At 41.2% G+C, this 19127-nt stretch overlaps 1 protein-coding gene across 5 annotated transcripts in view; it reads right to left on the bottom strand.

The window, feature by feature from the left end:
• The window catches only part of COP1 (COP1 E3 ubiquitin ligase), a 128612-nt gene that overhangs the window by 49012 nt on the left and 60473 nt on the right, over positions 1 to 19127 (bottom strand). For all 5 annotated transcript variants that reach the window (XM_052666184.1, XM_052666186.1, XM_052666187.1 and 2 more), the window contains exons 13-15: positions 15387 to 15495; positions 13576 to 13657; positions 6412 to 6528 (exon numbers count right to left, since the gene is read on the bottom strand). In XM_052666184.1, the coding sequence (XP_052522144.1) occupies positions 6412 to 6528; positions 13576 to 13657; positions 15387 to 15495 (308 nt within the window). The remainder of the gene's footprint in view (positions 1 to 6411; positions 6529 to 13575; positions 13658 to 15386; positions 15496 to 19127) is intronic.

Genomic DNA, 19127 nt, shown 5'->3' with positions numbered 1-19127 from the left:
GTGATATCATCAAGGCAGAGTAGGGGGCAGGATCACCTCCCTCAGTCTGTTGGCCACAATATTTTTAATACACCCCAGAAACCCATTGGCCTTCTTGGCCACAAGTACACACTGCTGGCTCACGGCCAACCTGCTGTTCACCAGAACACCCAGGTTCTTCTTCATAGAGCTCCTCTCCAGCAGGTCATTCCCTAACCTGCACTGAAGCATGTGGTTATTCCTCCACAAGTACAAGATTCTACACTTGCTCTTGTTAAACCTTGTCAGGTCCCTCCCTGCCCAACTCACCAGTCTGCCCAGGTCTTGTTGAATGGCAGCACAGTCTTCAGATGTATCAGCCAATCCTCCCAGCAAATTTGCTGAAGGTGGACTCTATCCTTTCAACCAGATAGCTGATGAAGATACTGAACAAGACCAAAGCCAGCACTGACCTTTGGGAACACTGCTAGTTACACTTCCAGCCAGTCTCCGTGCCACTGATGATCACTGTCTGACCTCTGCCAGTCCGCCAGTGCTCAGTGCACCTCACCACCCACTCACCTATCCCACATTTTCTAAGTTTCATAACAAGGATGTTACAGGAGGCCATATCAAACACAGATTCCTTCTTTCAAAGTACCCTTAGAAGACTAAAGAAGGGCTGCAGACGCTTTCCTAGGCTGCAAGAAATGAAACACGTGCCATGGTTTCTGGAATTAGTTTAGTTTAAGCCATACGATGTCAAGCATGCATTTGAAAAAGCATGGCCTTGTCCCCATCTTTCCCTGGCAATAGCCTCAGAGATTATGGACTAGAGGAAACTCACTGAATACTCATAAAAAGGTAAGATATCCTGCAGGTCCAGCTCAACAGAATTTACGGGCAAGTCCTGGACTTCTGCACACTGCACCAGTTCCATAAAGGCTGAATTCTGAGCGTTGCTGTGAACTTTATCTGCATGCTTCAAAGAAATGCCTAACTTTAGCCTATGCCTTTGAATACCGAGCTCAATTCACAAGCTAAAGGCAATCTTGTAGCTTAAGCTCAAAGAAGTTGCTTAACTCCACCCTAAACATATCACGTTTTCACATGGATAGATCCTTTCTGAGTCATTGCTGGCGTTCAGTAGAGCAAAGTACTTAACCCAGGAGAATCTATTAAGGTAAGACCTTGCTTTCAGCTGGAAAACATTAATTCTCTTCCAAAAAGGCACGCTGCCTTCTTGGTCATTAATATCACATCATTCTTCTGAGGTGAGTGACAAGGCAGGCAAGTCACCCAGATCTCAGGCAGCATGAAAGGCTGGCTCTACAGAAAGATATTTGGAAAAGAGAAATCACTCCTCCAGTTAGTGCAGCAAGAAAATCAATATTTCACTAGACAAAGATGGTCTTCAATGCAGTCCTGCTTAGGCATCAGGTACATTAGCAAAATTGAATGATGCTCACTAAAAAAACGACACGTGATCTTGAACTCTAAGTGCATAATGGCTGCGCAGAGAATTAAAGAGGTGGCGATACAGTTGGAAAAAATCAAAACAAAGCTGTTGACATAGCAACAGGAGTCCTTTTTCAAGTTGTATGCTGTGAATCAGAATCATTAGTTTTGCGGCCTTTCAACAAGGAACGAAAGGCTGTGGCATTCAAAGCCAGAGCGTGATGCCACTCTGTAATGCTGAAGATGGTGCAAGAAAAAATATTTTAAATAGCATGCAAAACCTGCTGGGCAAAGGCAAAATCATCTGGGAAGGACAGGTAGTTTCTTGGGCAGTGCTCTTGCTCAGCAGCATTGTATAAGTAGAGAAGGGAATAAGGAAAAGAGACAGAACGGGCAAGGAATACGTGGACAGGAACAAGTGGAGAAGCGTGAGCGTAGAGAAGAGACTCCCCCAACCTAGACAACCTCAACCTCTGAGGGTGTAGTTTTATGTAAGCGTTAATGCCAACACAATGAGTGCTGCCCTATGCTTTTCTGGGTCAGTTCACCTGAATCCACACTGTCAACAGTTTGTGACAACGCAGTGAGATCTGACTGAGGTTGAAACTAACCCACCAAAATGTTAAGCTCTGAATATGATGCAGATGTGCCACTGTACTTCTGTCTACAAATACTCATCAGCTGCTTCCACTTGTTTGTACAACTCCTGGGAAGCAGGTAGTCTGCCTTGCAGCTGTGCAGCACTGAGGAGCCCCTCTCATCCCCAGCTCAACCTGCCACGCTTATGGGTCCTGCATGGAGAAAAACCACATGAAAGAAGATGATGAATCTAGTGCAAGAACTCAGGAATTCGAAGTTTTGATGATCTGATCTTCCCATAATATATGGGAAATAAAAGGTCAGCAGTAGCTGCTGACGGTATTACAGCATGCTGGGAATAAAGCATAGTTACTATCAATAGCTGTACTTAGCTCACTGGAGATGGTAGACAAGCTGATCTCATCCAGACTGCAGAACTTGGACTTTCGAGCTGCCAACTGCATGCATTTGCAGCCCATTTTTATTTTTTTTCCCCTAAACGCAAGGAAACAGTACTGCTCGAAAATATATAGGTTGAGAGCATCAATGCTGTTGCTGAAGCAGAACAATAACAACTTTGGCCATGATCTATACAGCTAATTTCAGGATAAAGACCCATCTATTTTTAAAAAGAGGAAAAGACCACAAAATTACCTAATTTTATATTTGTCCGTGATTACAGTTTATACTGCACAATGTTTCAACTCAGTAAGCGTGCAAATAGAATATTTTATTAAAGTAGCAGACAGGAGGGATCTTTTCTTCTTTATGTGCCCTCTCCAATGCAATGGATTTTATCAGGTTGCAGTCTGGTGTGATAGCTTTCTTCTTACCTGAAGGGCCTGACAAATTTTAAGACAATTATTTCCTAAACCAAACACTTATTCCTCTATTTTAGACTCTACTTCCAGTTTATTACTTGTTTGCTTTGTTTTAAGCCACAAAAATGGTCATCTGAAAGCTTTCGGACTAAAGAGTCCAGAAAAGAAACATGTATCATCCATATAAGATGGGAATCCTGGGATCTGTAATAGCAACTAAACTAGTTTTCTGCTGCATCTACTCAAAGCCAAGCCAGTACTTCACTCTAAAGGAAGACACTTCGTATGGAGATAAAGCACGAATGCTTGAGCACAGCTACATCCAACCCAAACATCACAGCTACTGCTTGCATTACCACTATTCCCAGTTACTTGTGGGTTAACTGAAGCACAGAAGAAATCCAAGATACAATAAATTCCAATCCTAGCCCTTCTCAGATGACGATGTTCAAGGCTGAAAGTTCCCCTGCTGCCAATAAAGGGCAGGGATCTTCTGAGGAACTCAGCATGGGGAAATGGATGACAACGTCCACAGGCTGCTGCCTCGGCTCACATCATTCGTACCATGAAAATTAGCAAGCATTCAGACATTTTAGAGAAATAGGAAGGGAGATGCTTCAAAAATTGAAGAAAGCATGCAATTACAAAGCAAATCTCTCTCTGAATATTTTACCCATAGCATCAGTGGTAAAGGTAAGCAAAGAGTCAACATTTTACTAACAAATGAGAAGGGATACATAAATAAGAGATAAGGCAGGGAGGATCTTAAGGTAGCCATTCTGTTTTTTGCAGAGAATATAAAGCAGGGACCAGCACAGAGATTCAAGGAGATGCTGATCTGTCTGAAGTATCTGATGAGGAAAAACTACTTCAAAGAGGCATTCTGAACAGACGGACGCAAGTGGACACAATGCTTTTGGCAAAGGTAGAGGAAAACATTTCATTCATCAAGATGCAGAAGAACAAGGCCTTACTAAAAAGGATTTCAGCTGTGGGCTGAGGGTTGAAGATTGAGCCTCAAGAGAAAATAAAGGGAAATAATAATTGGAAAAACAAAATGTGTGACAAAGACTAAGTGAAACCCCAGACTTATAGTCAGAACTGCAATACTTAAGCAAGGCTACCAACTTGCAACCTATCCCATGTATGGAGAAAGGGAGAATGGAAGGTGTATATAGTAATTTAATAGTTCAACCAATCCACATCATCCTTTTATATTTCAAACATTAGGTTCTTTTTCCACCAACCATTTCATCAATTGCTTCTCTCCTCAAGCTTTAAGCTGTAAGGATATATACACACATACAAGCACACAAATATAGCATCAGATTCCACCAAACCAACACTATGAAGGATATACAGGAGCAGCACTTCTGCTTAAACGCTGCACCCAATTCTGTTGCATGGGCAACGTTAGGAAATCAGGGCTCCTTTATCATTGGATCAATCACTGGAAATGTAATTGACATGAATTATCAAAACTGAAACTCCTCTGAGCACCTAAGCAAGTCAACACAAAGACAAGCCCACTTCCTAAAACTGCCCATTATACTCCTTAGCGAGTCAACGTTTTGTAGTACTCACCTTTATTCCTGTGACAGCAAACAGGAACCTCCACATCCCCATGCCTTTTCTTTTTAAACACTGCTTAAGGAAATCAGCTTTTCTCTTTCTTTATTAATGTTATTGCCCCCACATGACAAACACACTATTCACAAGTTACACTTTTTTTTTTTTTTTAACCACAGATTCAGTGAAATTAGTAAACAAGATCAGTTGAAATTGATGGAGAAGAAAAAACTGCTTCTGTCATAACACATTAAGCAGGAGAGTGCCTACTTTCATACTCACTATAGAGTAAAATAAACTAATTTCTCTGCTCAGAATTTTTAATTTTAGAAATAAAACCAGCTTTTAAGATCCCTCTTTTTTGGTTAGTTTCACATGGCATTTTTTCACTTGTATTTATTGCTGAAAGATCAATTAAAATTCTTTTGTGGGAAATCATTCCCATCAGTACAATTAGTCCACATAATTGCTCCCGCAACCACCATTAAATATCCATTTTACTTTTTATTTAGACTTAATTACCAAGCTCCAAGAAGATGCTTGGTAACTGATGGTTAAGATGCTTTTACCTTTTACGAAAATCATCTTCTGCCTTCCTCCTATGCACTCTTCCATACTAAAAATACTGTTTGACCCTCAGCTATCTCAAAAAAGTACACGTAGTCTTATGAAGCTTCCAGTTAACCCCTACTGTCCACTAATGCCTCTTTCCCCACCTAACTTGCTGAAGACAAGCGTGGTTTTAGTTTGGCATGAATTGTGGCCTGATAGATATAGACTCACAATTTGTTTTCATCCCATGTGCCCCTACAGCTCCAAAAACCTCCATAGATTTATCTGTGCCTTATTCTCTCCTCTGCCTTTCAGGTGGAAAAGAATCCCTGCCACTGATTTATCAGGAAGAATTCTGCTTCATGGTGCTGTTACGTATCTATTTTAATCAGTAGCTGATCCATTTGGAGCTAGTGCTCTCATCATTCCCTAGAGCCTTTCACAGATAGCCCCTTTCATTCAAATACTGCTAGTAGGTATTGTAATTCAATTCTATTCTTGCATGTAATTCACTAACCTTCAGCAAGATGCCTGTCAAGCAAGTCAATATTTTACACTCCAACTTGAATCCATTTTTTGCAGTGTATCAAAATGCAAATGAATTTTTTCCTCCTAAGAGTCAATTCTGAGTAGAACCAGTCTGGAAATTGGAACACCTAAAGAAAATGGCAAACTAGCTGTTGCAAGAACGCGATCAACGTATCTCCCGAAATCCAGAGATCGCAAGTGTCATCAGAACATCTAGTTACAAGCACATTAAAACTCCCTGAGGAGAAAGGAAATGCAGAGTTGGTTAAACATTTATAGGTACCTTTAAGTTTCAATTGCTGCATGCATAGCACAATGCAGTTTCCTCCTGAAGTGATACCCACTCTGCTTTTAAGACTTTGTACAGACACCAAAACCTATTTAATCCAAGTGAATAGAAGTCTCATTGTGCCTTTCCCAGTGACATCAAGAAATCCCCAAAACCATGCTTTACTAACTTAGGAAAACATCAGCCCATGCACAGGGATCATAGCTGCAGCTATGGGAAACATGCACAGCCACTGTTCTACAGCACGCCTCAGGTAAAACCAGTTGAAACTTCCAGTATGGTTTTCTACTATTCATAAGAAATGCTGTAAATTTGAAAGAACAACTATCACCATGTTAACATGTTAACCTTGCTTCAAGACTCACAAAGCTACGATTTGCTTGGTTGCTTTAGCTATCTCAATAAACACATTGTGCCTCTCACTTTCATGAGCTTTTTTCTCTGATCCACGGGCAAATTAAAGTCAGGCTGCAGGAAGGAGTTGACGCTCGGGTATCATGATGCCTTCTGGGTGACTGCATATTTGAAAAGCCTTACTCAGAGGCATTTTAACTGTAAAGATACTGCACTGCTAAGAACAGCAGCCAACCTTGAGAAAGAAGCAGCTTAAAGGAAAGAAGAAACAATATCTCTTTGCTCAGAGATTCTTTCACCTACCTGCACAGCCAAAGGCTAGGTGGTATCTAGAAGAGGGGCTGAATTTGACACAACACACGTTTGCCTTGGCTTCAATGCTTGCTACGGAGTTGTCCAAATTGGTAGACCACAGCTTCACTAGAGAAACAGAAAAAGAATTAGTAAGCAAAAACTCCCAACTCCATCTGAAAAGTATAGAATCTCATTCATTATTAAGATTATGAACAACCTCATTTGCCAAGCTGTTAACAATTAGAAATGATCAGCTTCTCACTGATGGCTACCGAGCCTGATAACTTTCCCAGCTACATCAACACTCTACTCATCCCCATACACTCAGGAGATGTGGAAGGCACACATCCCATACGTGACATCACACACGTGATGGGTGCGAACAGATGACTCACTGTTACGTTATAATCTCAACGTTTAAGATCTCTGGACTGCAGATCCATATAACCAGGAGTGTTTAAACCCCTTTTGTTCTTTGTTCCTTTGCTGAGATGTACAGAACTCCATGCTCCAAGGCAGAACTGCTTTGCACTTAATAAATGCACCTAATTGTATGCTTAAACACAAGCGAGTAAGAACAACTTGTTTTATTCTCAAGAAACTGGCACAGACAGAAAAGAAATCAGTATGCTAGCTTCCTATGATGATATATTTCCTTGGTACAAAGAACTCTACTGTTTCTCAACACTGCTGTGTGAACACTGATTAAACTATGTTGTACAGAACAAGCTCTTCCCCAAAAGTACTACAGTGCTTCACAGGAAGATCAACAGAAAACACCAGTGGCTTTTCAAAATTTAGCTTTTTCCTCTCTCTACAAAAACTTCAAGCATCGTTTAACGTTCAAGAAGAAGATAGGTGCTCTCCACATGGTCAGTCCACAGAATGGTTTGAGTTTGAAAGTATCTTAAAGATCCTTTAGTTCCAATGCCATTGTAGTGGATAGGGCTGTCACCCATCAGATCAGATTGCCCGGAGCCCTGTCCAACCTGGCCTGGAGCACCTCCAGGGACAGGGCACCCAGGCACCCTCAGCTTCTCTGGGCAGCCTGTAACAGCACCGCACCTGTGAAGAATTTCTTTCTCGTATCTAACTTCCACCTACCCTCTTTTAGTTTAAAGCCCATTAACCACTGTCTAATTCCTACAAAAAATCCCTCCCTAGCTTTCCAGTGGATTCCTCCTTTATGTACTGGAAGGTCACAATGAGGTCACCCTGGAGCCCTCCCTTCTCCAAGCTAAACAAGCCCAACTCCCTCAACCGTTCTCCATAGGAAAGGTGCTCCAGCCCTCTGAGCATCTTTGTGGCCCCTCTCTGGTTTTGCTCCAACAGCTCTGCAGCCTTCTTGTGCTGGGGGCCCCAGCCTGGACACAGTACTCCAGATGGAACAGGGCAGAGCAGAAGGGGACGGTCACCTCGCTCACACTGACTGATGACCACGCTGCTTTTGGTGGAGTTGAAGATAGTTGGAAAATGTACACCATTGGCACAGGTACAGATGCCCTGCACACAGCATACAAGCATCAGCAAGGTTAATTTAAGTCTACAGCAAGCTGTGCTGTACTTGAGCATCACAAACTGTGTTCTGAGGCAGAGCAAGCTAAAGCTAAGAAGCTGAGCGTGTAGGAGATACACAGAGGCTCAAACCCTGTAACAGCTCCAAGAGCTGGTTAGGCTTATTCAGATCTGAGGCCATCTCTGCCATCTTTTGATAGAAGGCTTGCTTTGGAGGTGAAGGAGTGAGTAAAAATGGCAAAGAGTAGGAATCTTGTTTTCCACTGTAGTCAGTAAAGCAGTGAAATAAGAAGTCTCATGTTGAGTTGGAATGGACTTGCATCCACTTGCAGAGCGCTCCTCTGTACTTTCTCCTGGTCATTCATTCCCTGGAGCTCTGAAGGAAAAGCAAGGCTTCAGTGTGGATTATTGGGGGTGTCTTAAGTCAAGGAAAAGAAGGAATGTTGGCAGGTTCTTTCCAATGCTCCTACTTTTTAATAGTACTGCCATTAATGAAAAGCTGGCAATGTCTGAACATACCTTGGAGAATGGCTACAGGAATGGAGGAAACTGCTCAGAGCACAGCAACACATCATTTTCAAATACAGCACTATGCTGGCATCTGACAGCTGCCTGGAACCATTACAAGGCAGCGTGAAGACAACAGAAACACAAACACTGATGCATACCGGATTTACATAAAGCCATTACGCAAAATTCAATGAAAACAGCACCCACGCTGTTGTTGGTTTTCAGAAGTAAATCTATCCTTATTTACCTGAGCTGCAATATTCACCTTAAACATCTAGCTGCGTTTGTAAATAAAACTAACAACCTTGTAAACATGGCTTAAGATGCTCTTTTTTTCCCCAAATCAGACTGGAAGATATACCTCCTCCACTGTATTTCTCACTGCGGGACAGAAGGGAAGCACAAAGCTAGGAAAGATAATTTTGCACTGTAATATAACACTAGTATTTTATTTTAATGAACAGACACCAAGATATATACACTCTAAGTTGCAGTGGCAGTAGAGGACATCACATTTATGAATGTGACAGTATAGGAAGCAAATAATGCTGTCACTGTAGAGGACGCTGTTGGCAGACACTGCTTAAACTTGAGGCACGCAGAAAAGTTAAGTGTTCTCACAATTTAGAGCTATGTTGTTCCCAAATCCAGGAATAAAAGCAAACAGACTCATCTTGAAGCCTTCCAGCTTCGACTGACATTTAATGTAGTGTCCAAAGTAGCCTACTTCCTTCTTGAAACCATCTCTACTAAACAGCCTCAGGTCTCAGTTTTGATGCAGAAGTTACATGAGGGCTACGATTCAGCTTCAGTTTTTTTCATTCAAGTCTTCAGGTCACACTGCATTGCCATTTATCTAGAGAAGAGTCAACCTGCGTACTCAAAGCCATCATAATATTCGTTGCAACTGACAGATGCAGATTAGAGTCTGCAGCAATTTCTGTGATCTGGCTGCTGTGGGATATAGTAGGCTTCAATTATATCTTAGTCAGTGCCATAAAAAAGGATATATGTAACGTGTAACAACACATAATGAAACCTGTCAAGTTCTACCTGCAACTGTCCATTATTTTTTCATAAAGAACTGACAGTTTAATAAAGCATAATTCATAAGAGTTTATTTACTGTAGCTTTCAGAGCTGAGGTCGAGGCAGTAATTATACAATATACAGATGTCTTTATCACTAAGAATTGTGTGAATGAGGCAAATAACCATCTGAGATTGGCTAGTTCTACAACATGTTCTCAAAGCACGTTTCCTAGTATTGCTGCTACTGACAGATGCAGTGCTAAGTGGCCAAGTGTCCACTCCTCACCACACAAGAAAGAAGATGCTCTGGAACAGCCTTCTCCATTTCAAATGCGTAAGTCTTTTTAAGATTCTTTTTATTCAGGACCAAATTTATAAATTAATCTTCTGTAGACCAAACACTAACTAATAAAGGAGGTGGAAACCTGCATTGCAATAACTGAAGGGGCTGATGTATGAAATCAGCACACTGGCATTGCAATAACTGAAGGGGCTGATGTATGAAATCAGCACACTGACGGTAAGGTCAGGAGCATGATATAAACTCTGGATTGTTAGCAGGCAATGACTCCTTGCACACTGAAAGTTTAAGACTGTCAGTCAGGTATCTGGGTTGCCACTTTACCTACCAGCATCATCTTGACCTTTTGAGGCACTCCCAGTTGAATACAATGGCCCTCGAAGCTCCAGGAAATTATTGAACTGCTATTAGCCAGGAAAAAGAACAACCTGAAAGTTCAGCCTGATATTTGAAGAGCTGTAAACATCTACAACTCCAGTGAGAATCAGTAGAAGCTGAAGGAGCTAACTATCATTAAAAATGAGGCACCAAACAAACCTCTGATATCCTCACCACAGCTGGAAACATGCTCTGACCTGCAGTTGTCAGAACACTTCCATGAGGCCAACTGAGTGAAACTATGTTGCCCCATCACAGGTACTATGAGAAACAGCTGCAGGATTGGCATCCATGGCCTCACTTACCAAGGAAATAATTTTCTCTTGTATGTAATAAAACAAATACTTGCTTTCCCCCATTGTCAAGAGGCAATGAAAAGTAACCTTTCACCATAGCTCAGAACCCTTGCAGCTGATTCTGTTCTGCTCCAGCTCTCCATTTTGAGCTGGAAATAGTGAAGGGACTTCAGCTAAGAAAGGACATAAAGCCAACTCTCCTTCTATGATTTAACTAGTCATTATTGCTAGCATCTCTGCAAGCATCAGAGAGCTTCAGAAAGATCAGAACAGGGAATACAGACTTGATTGCTCCAGAACTGCCTCAGTAAAGATTTAAATTCTCCCTGCATGGCAACAGGTAATATTTTGCTCTCACTATCTCATTTACTAACTTCACTCTGGCCATTAAACTACATTCTCAGCCCAGAACTCATAGCAATGTTGAGTTCAGGAAGAGCTGCAAGTCTGCTCTAGCTCCAGCACTACCCAGCACTTCAATATCATCTGCACAGTCACAAAATTAAATTCTCTCTGCTCAAAGCGCAAAACTTCACTTTTTCCTACTTACATGAGAATCATAGCTCTGCCATTATTATGTGAATAAAAGAGCTGAAATTAAGGCCATGCAGTTTCCTTAGGCTGCTTGTATCACAAGTAAACACTAATTTTGCTGACTGCCATCTAGGTGGCATGCACCTTTGGGTCTCCATAGAGATACTCAACTACCTTTGCCCCGTTAAGAGGGAAGTGCATGACAACCATAGACAAAATGGTGCTTTCATGCACACAGTAGCTATTTCAAGTACATTAATGCTTTTGCGCTCTCATTATCTACTATTAAAGCACAAAGATCTTGCACAAATAAGCATCCTGGATTATGTTCATCTAATGAAGAAGCTGATGCAGGACCCAAGACCCGAGGATGTTGTTTCTTACTGTATCAGAAGCATTTTATCCTTTGTGACACTTCATTCATTAGCATCCTCTTTGCTGCGTCTGAGCCCTGGCAGAGACAGTTGTGAAGCACCAATGACAGGATTATTAATCTAAAATCTCCTTTCCCAATATATACCTACTGAGGATACAGAGCGCTTTAAAAATTAGCCTCCAACTTGAAAAGACTCAGAAGAGACAGGCTGATACACAGGCAAGCAGGAAGAACTGGCTAAGCTGTCACTTTTTTGCTGGCTTGTCCTGAATGCTTGACAGAAAAATTTTACACCCATGCCTTCTAGAGAAACATGGAGAGATTAGTTCCAATTGCTCTGGTCACACCAATATCTATCAACACTGAAATTTCTTGTTAAGAAGTCCAGTGTGGCCTTAAAAGCAGATAAGGAAAAGAGACCAGGAAGAGTATGCAGCTCTTATATTTCCCACCAGATGCTGCACCTGGCCAAATATGTCCTGAATGCACATCCAGAGCTGGACAGAACGATGTCAAGCACTCATTAAGGTAAGTAGAAAGACAAAAACAGAAGTTATGCAAATTTATGAGAGAAGACAATTCATAGGTATTACCTCTTCCTCAAATTAAACCCTTTTTATGTGAAATGAAAGTTGGACACTGATGACAGTTCAATTTGGACGTTTGCTACTATTGCTTTGTACCTGAAAGACTTAAAAGCAGTGCTTATTTCTAACACTCACACAGGGCTCCATTTATTTGCTTGTTTTGTATGCAAATCACAGGCAAACTGTGGTGGAGGTAAAAGATAAAATGTTCCAGGCCAGTTCTATTCACTAAAAAAAGCTCACCAACATGCCTTCAAAAGACCTTTGAGGATTGAAATGCCATTTAAGTGGATCTGCAGACTTTATTACAATAATTTCTAAGTAAACGTCACTCTTAAAAACTGTTACTGAAGAAGTGAACTGTCAAGTTAGAGGCAAGAGCTTTGCTTGCAGCTGGTTTCCACAACTGGACAACTTGTTAGCATGCTAATAAATGCGTGTCCACATGGTGGATAAGCTTCTTCAAATGCACAGCATGAGTGGGGAGCAAAGTGATAGAAAGGCAGATAATTTACAAGGTGAACGTTCACACTGCATTTAGGCACACACAAAACACTCTTGGCTATCAACCATAAGGGGGAAAGTGTAAAAAAAATATATGTATATTAAAAAGTACCTTATATACAAAATAATCATTAAAGCTACATTTTCTAAATGAAATCGCCAATGACATGAACAGCATTAAATGCATTTGACTAACATTAACACAGCCTTCTTTTGAAACAGTATTTAAAAGCATTTTAGAGGTTTTCAAGGTTTAATTGCTGTGCAAAATTTATCATTTCAAAGCAAATCATGAACAGCTCTGACCAGGGCTCCGTTAGTCCATCTAGCAGAGTTCATCTCCACTGACTACAAAAGGAAATTATTAAACAACTCTAAAGCTCTTCTTGCTTGATAAGCAATTTGTTATTGTAAACGCATTACAGATAAAATCTTTTTCATTAGGGATGAAGTATGTTACACGTGTTACATATTCCTCAGTGTTATCCTCTTCTTCAGATGTTTCCTGTCTCTTAGAAGAGGAATGTTTACCCACAGGTAGGTTGGGAAAGAGCTGCCTTAAGGGTTCTCCAAAATCTCATTGACCAATGGATCTTTGAGTACGAAAAGTTGAGAGTTGCTCCCAACGATCCCATTGAGTCCACTGCCCAACCTCAGTAAGCTCTGGAAAAAAAAAACACCCTACACGTTGTGAAAGAGAGATGCTTCTTGTCATGCAGGACATTTAATGTTCAGACCTATAGTTAAAAACGCCTGCTGCTGTTCAGTGTCTGCTTTTTGCCTGACAACCTACTTTTTTGAAACATAAATACATGCTGTTCTTATGAAAGGCCCTGAGGCTTTAACTCAACAAGCTTAATGTTAAAACACACCTGATTTTCTTTAGTGCTCTGGAAGATGCTGGCTAGAGGGTATGTTACCCCAAAAGCTGTACGTCACACCAAGAAATCTTAATCCCAAAAAAGGCTCTCACTCTGAGTTCTGAACAGTTCGGTGGTACCTTGACACGTTACCACACCAACAATTCTGAAGGCAGCTGAGGAATCAGCTATTTGAATTATCACATTTCTGTTCCTCAGAGGGAATGCAGAAAGTGTAAGTCTTCTGCACAGAGACAGGGGAAAAAAAAAAAACAACAATACCTTTTGCATCATCAGAGCCTGAAGCTAATAGCTTTGGGTCCATCAAGTTGAAGTCAACACTCCAGCACCTTTTCTCATGCTCCTGTTTGGAGAAAGAAGGCAAATATTTCAAAGCAGTGAGCTGTAATCTGATCAAGCAGTGAAAGAAAAATGCATGCTGTTTGCTATAAATTGTCAGGCTATTCCTGGGCCTTCTGGTGGTTTCTAAAAAACTTTTCCCCCGTTCAGATTAATGCTTGTAGCATGCTAAACATGGCTTGAAAGAAGCCAGCAGCATAACAGCAATTTTAAGAACTAACACTGATTTTTTTTTCAATTTGAATTTTAAATTTGAAGCAATTATGATTTCAAGAAATATATGTTAAAGATCTGTTTTTCCAGTATGATTTGGCTGTTTTTCCAACGTGTGCTGCTAATTATTCTAACAAAATACAGCTTTGTCTCCCAATACTGATTAAGATGTCTAAAGCCACTAGAACATCTTCTATGAGAAAGTCCTGGAAGCCCTCATCTTCATATCGAACTATTAAACAGCACTTCTGGTGTCTAATTCAGTGTTTCTCCACTCAAACATACACTTTCAAGCCTGCACACAAAACACAGAAGGGCTATATTTGTTATGCTGACATCTCGTGTGGAATCAAAAGCACTGCGCTGAATGAAACCTGAAATTCAGTCAAACCCTTTGTTTAAAGCCTATAAACAAGATGATAACATGAAAAGCTCGCCAGGACAAAGTCACTAAAGGATTTCTAATACACGTGAGGCAGATGTCAGTGTGTGTGCCTTTATCTTTGTAAATCTAAATAAAAAATACAAGTGATCCAATAGGAAGCAAAATCAGTTTGTTTTAACACAAGCAACAGCTGGGTCCTCTCTTGGCTCATTACTGAGTCTCAAAGAAATGCAAAACGTATATGGGAGGAAAACAGACAAGATTTTGTCCGGCACCATTTCTGTTTAATTGACATATGTACAGGATTAATGACAACAAACATTGTAAATGACTAAAACAATGAAAAAAGTAAACAAGGCTTTAAGTAGGAATTAAAACTTATGTAGAACTGTCAAGAAAGAAGAACTGAAGGCTTGCCTGCACAGACCAGTTTCAATGCAGTGTTCTACCTACACACCACACTGCAGCACTTCCAACCTCACAACACCAGGCCACCTTTACTTCCAACCTCCTTGTTCTGATCGCAAGGCTCTCAGATCCATTCAATGAAAAAAGTGTTCAAATTGCATGAAAAGACAAAGTACCACAAAGTTATCACAAAATAGGTCTAATGGTTGATCTCAGTCCACATATCCACACACTGCTCTGCTGAGCACAGGACCGTACTGGGAAGCCTTCTGCCTACAGTTCCATTCTCCTAGGCTTGCTACATAAGCCTGCATTTGGCTCTTCTGCTTTACAAAGACCCATAACAGTAATCACTGCAGGATTTCACAAAAGGCTTTTGACAAAGACAGACGTGGAGCAGGTATGGAGAGAGCCAGACAAAGGTTTCTAAAGAAGGGTGAGACAAATAAGTTCCAGGAACTCATTTCTCCCTGTGCAAACTCCCTACCTAGAAGCAACAGCAAGACTGGTGGCAAGAAAACATCAACTGCCTCACGACTGTGACGAGACAGAGCTGCCTCACTCAGAGGAAGACAGCTCAATAACATCACATGGATAAGACATTTGTCAAACAGAAGCTGCACCTATTTCACCTACTGCTGGACTAAAAGCAGCATCTCAATCTGAACGCTGCTCCCTCGACACAGTCTGTAGTGCAGAGAAGCGTTGCTTGCTGATTACATGTTACCTGGTAGACCTTGGATCTTTGTCCCGTGAACCCATCCCATAGGATGACTGTGCCTTCATAGTCGCTGCTGGCTAGCAGGTTCTTGTGGTAACTACTCCAGCTGATACAGCTTTAAAAAAAGAAAATAAAAAGCCAGGTCAGATTTTCATTAAGTCGTACCTTGCAATATGTCAGGTGATTAGACTTTAAAAAGTGTGCAACACTTGATGATCTTGAAGGTCTTTTTCAACCTAGATTATTCTGTGATTCATTCAGTCCATGCCACTGAAACACTTGAGAAAGAACAAAACCAAAAACCACCAGTAACAACAAACCTCCACCCACAAGCTAAAAGAAAAACATCATATAGGAGTGAGTGACAGAACGACATCACTTCAGCAAGCAAAGTGCTAGGATTTGAGTTAGTTATTTTTTGGATACATTCATCTCTAATTTAGCTATTGTCCTGGCTTTAATTCCTCAAAAACTCTCACAGAGAGCTTAGTGTTTGATGACCTAACTTCTTACCAATAGCTACTACTTTATTATTACTACAAAGATAACTACTTACCTAAGAAAAGCTATACACGCAAAGCACAGGCCTGCCTAGAAGGCATAAACAGTCTTGCTCCCTGGCACATATGTAGTTCTGTATACACATACCTACTTACATAAGCCTGTAACTTCTGAAAAAGTATTTCCAGATATCAGCAAATGTGGAAAGCCCACTTCTTATGCAGAAGAAAACAGCAGTTTGTTTGCTATGGGCCATTTAGGAAATGCTGCTGACTGGGAAGTGCATTGCATGGGTTTATATCTTAACGGAATTAAGTAGGCATAAAAACTAAATGACAATTCCACTGACAAACTAACTGCTAGCAGACAAAACAGGACCAACAGTACTGCCAAGTCACATTCACATCGCTCTGGCACTATGCCTCCGCTCTGCCTCGTGAAAATGTGACAGAGGTAAGCAAATTTGTAATACTTGCTCACCAATTTTTGGACCATCTGGCACAAAAGCACACCAGTTGGTATCAACCGCTATGCATGCAGCAGAAACTGAACTGACAGAGCCAGTTCACGCAGGTCAAGCCACTCTGACACAGTTAACTAGATTAGGGCAGCCTCGGGACCAAGTTTTAACCAACAATACAGCTAAAAGTCCAGGATTGCCTAACTTTTTAGTCCCCCTTTGATTACTGCAGCTGCACTTTGAAATATGGTGTAGATGCATGGAATCACTTGGGAGTATTTTACCTTGGCAAATTCTTGGTTCCACTGTACACTTATATCCTGTTTTCCTCAGGAATAAGGCACTTGAATATGGGAAAATCCTTTTCCTTTGTTAATGCAATTTAAAAATATAAACACCATTGTTCTTTGATTAGCACAGCTCTGGTGTCCTACTCTTGACAGTGCTCAGATTTACTGGGGGTGTCAATTTTAAAACTACAAGGGGACTATAAGTACCAACCACTAATCTCAGCTGACTGCTATTTAACTGTAGCACCAACAAGTTTATTTGAGTAATGTGAAGCAAGAAACCCAGCTGGTTTCTAAAACAAATTGAAAGAAATATGTGAAAGAAATAACATGCTGTCAGTGCTTGCATCAACAGGAAACTTCGTTGAGTGATCCAAGCCTTCTAGCTCTGCCTTGCTCTTCTGTACACATTAATCTAACTTAAAAAGAGACCAAGCCATCCAACAGGACCAGTTTTCAACAAATCTCTCACACCACTGCAATGCTCAGAGAAAGCTTTCAGAACTCTCCTTCCTCAGTGCATTACTGGCAACCTCCTTTAGCACAGCTGCACTCCTTGTGCTCACCTCTACCAACGTAGAGCCTGTTCTCACTCTTGGACATTTATTTCTTGCAACAGCCATCTACTACTTGCAAAACTTCACATTCAGAAATTTCAAAGTTTCACTTCATATAAATAATTATCTTGTACCACCAGGTGCTAAAAGAAGGGCTGAGGCAATACTGCTCAGGCTATGCTTTTCCTGAATAAGTCATTAATTAGAAAGCGTGTCTTCTGCCCTTGTAGGTACCATCCCCAAATGTATCATTAAGGAGATATCACCATTATGTCCACGCTACCACCTCCGGGTGCCAACACAAAGGCAAATCTTGAGTCGATGATTTACCTGAAGCTTCATTCTGAGAATGAAGTGGCTCCCTGTGGACCAAATGCAGCTGGCAGGCACTGCCCGCCAAGGACTGCAGCAGTCCAGAGATAACCATGGCTGACATCTGGAGTCCTGCTACCGGGTGACCACTGACGGAAGCAGCAGCAGCTCACAGCCCTACACAGCTACAGCACAAGGCCCTGGGCTGGGAGCAGTCTCCAAGCACTGGCAGGGGGCAGGCATTGCACCATACCTGTGTGTTTAAACCTGTTCCTCTCGTCATCTTATCTTCATTCAAGCCAGAACTTCAAGGAGACAGCTTAAGAGAAACATATCTAAGTTTAGCCATCATAGAAGAGCAGAAAGAATGCAGCACAGGGCCAAATCTCTGAAAAAGCACTCTTCCATCCAGACAGCTCTGAGAGCATGTCAGACAGGCAGCATCAGCAGGAGCAGAGAAAGGCAGATGGGCAGGTGCCAGCCTGGCTGATTAGAAACGAACAATGAAGAGGGTAACTGTGTAACCACATAGTGTAAATAATAATAATAATAATAATAATAATAGTAAATCACCCCTAATGATGAAACTTTAGAACTACTGAGCAGATAGAAAAATATAAAGGTCAGTTTAACAGTGCTGTTTGAGATGCGCTAGACCAAAGAATGCCTAAGGATGTAAGGAATGTCAGGCTTGTAAGAAGCAATAGATTATCACAGCAATCAATATAAACAGAGAAAAATGAAGGGTTTCTGTGCCCTAAAGCATGTCCATTAGATCTGGCACAGTGAAGACCAAGCTAGACATTCTGCACCACTTATCCTAATAGTATTAACAAGGGGTTAACACTCACTTGGAAACCATTTGTGGATAGACTGGGAGGGAAAACAGGAGCTGACAGGTGAAAAATGTTTTGGGATTTGCAGCAACTAAGTGGTTCAATTAACACCTTTTAAGTCACACACACCATAAATCTTTCATTTTTAAGGAATATGATTAAAGGATCATAATAAGACAAAGACAATCTTGTTCCACCTCTCTGCTTTAATTCCCCCCTCATCACCACCCAACTCTCTTTACAAAGTCTGAAATCAGAGCGTTCTCCTTGACATTCAGTACTTGAGCTTCTTTATGATTTAAAGCCTCAAAAGTAACTTTTCGTAGAGCGCAATTGAGGGTTGGAACTGAGAGGACAGCTCCTTCTCCAGGTAAAGGACACTTTTTACCTAATTGTTCTTTGTATCAAAATAGAGTAAAGGCTGCCAAGAGATGAAGAACAAGTTGTTCTGAGCACACCTACAGCTATCTCCTTCACGTGGCTTCTCTGGGATCTACAGAGTGTTGGGATGGTACTGCAGATGCTACTGAGGAGAGGCTGATCATTTTCCCGTGCCCAACACAGGCAGTTTTGTTGAAATTTCAAAGGCCTTTTATCTTCTTGGGTTCCTGTAAGACGTTATCATGGATAACAAACTGAGCGAGACTCAGAAATGCATGGGTGAGCCAAACTGCGAATGGGAAAGGAAAGGGCAGAGGGGAGATGGGCCAAAAATGCAGCTTACTCAGTCCTCAGGTGAGTTAAGCACAAAAACCCCAGGAGTATATAGAAATGACCTTCTGCAGACAACC

The sequence above is a fragment of the Tympanuchus pallidicinctus genome, unplaced genomic scaffold (assembly GCF_026119805.1).
Source record: "Tympanuchus pallidicinctus isolate F22 unplaced genomic scaffold, pur_lepc_1.0 scaffold7, whole genome shotgun sequence".
Taxonomy (NCBI): domain Eukaryota; kingdom Metazoa; phylum Chordata; class Aves; order Galliformes; family Phasianidae; genus Tympanuchus; species Tympanuchus pallidicinctus.
The sequence above is the reverse complement of the archived record's forward strand: the minus strand, read 5'-3'. Positions and strand labels throughout refer to the sequence as shown.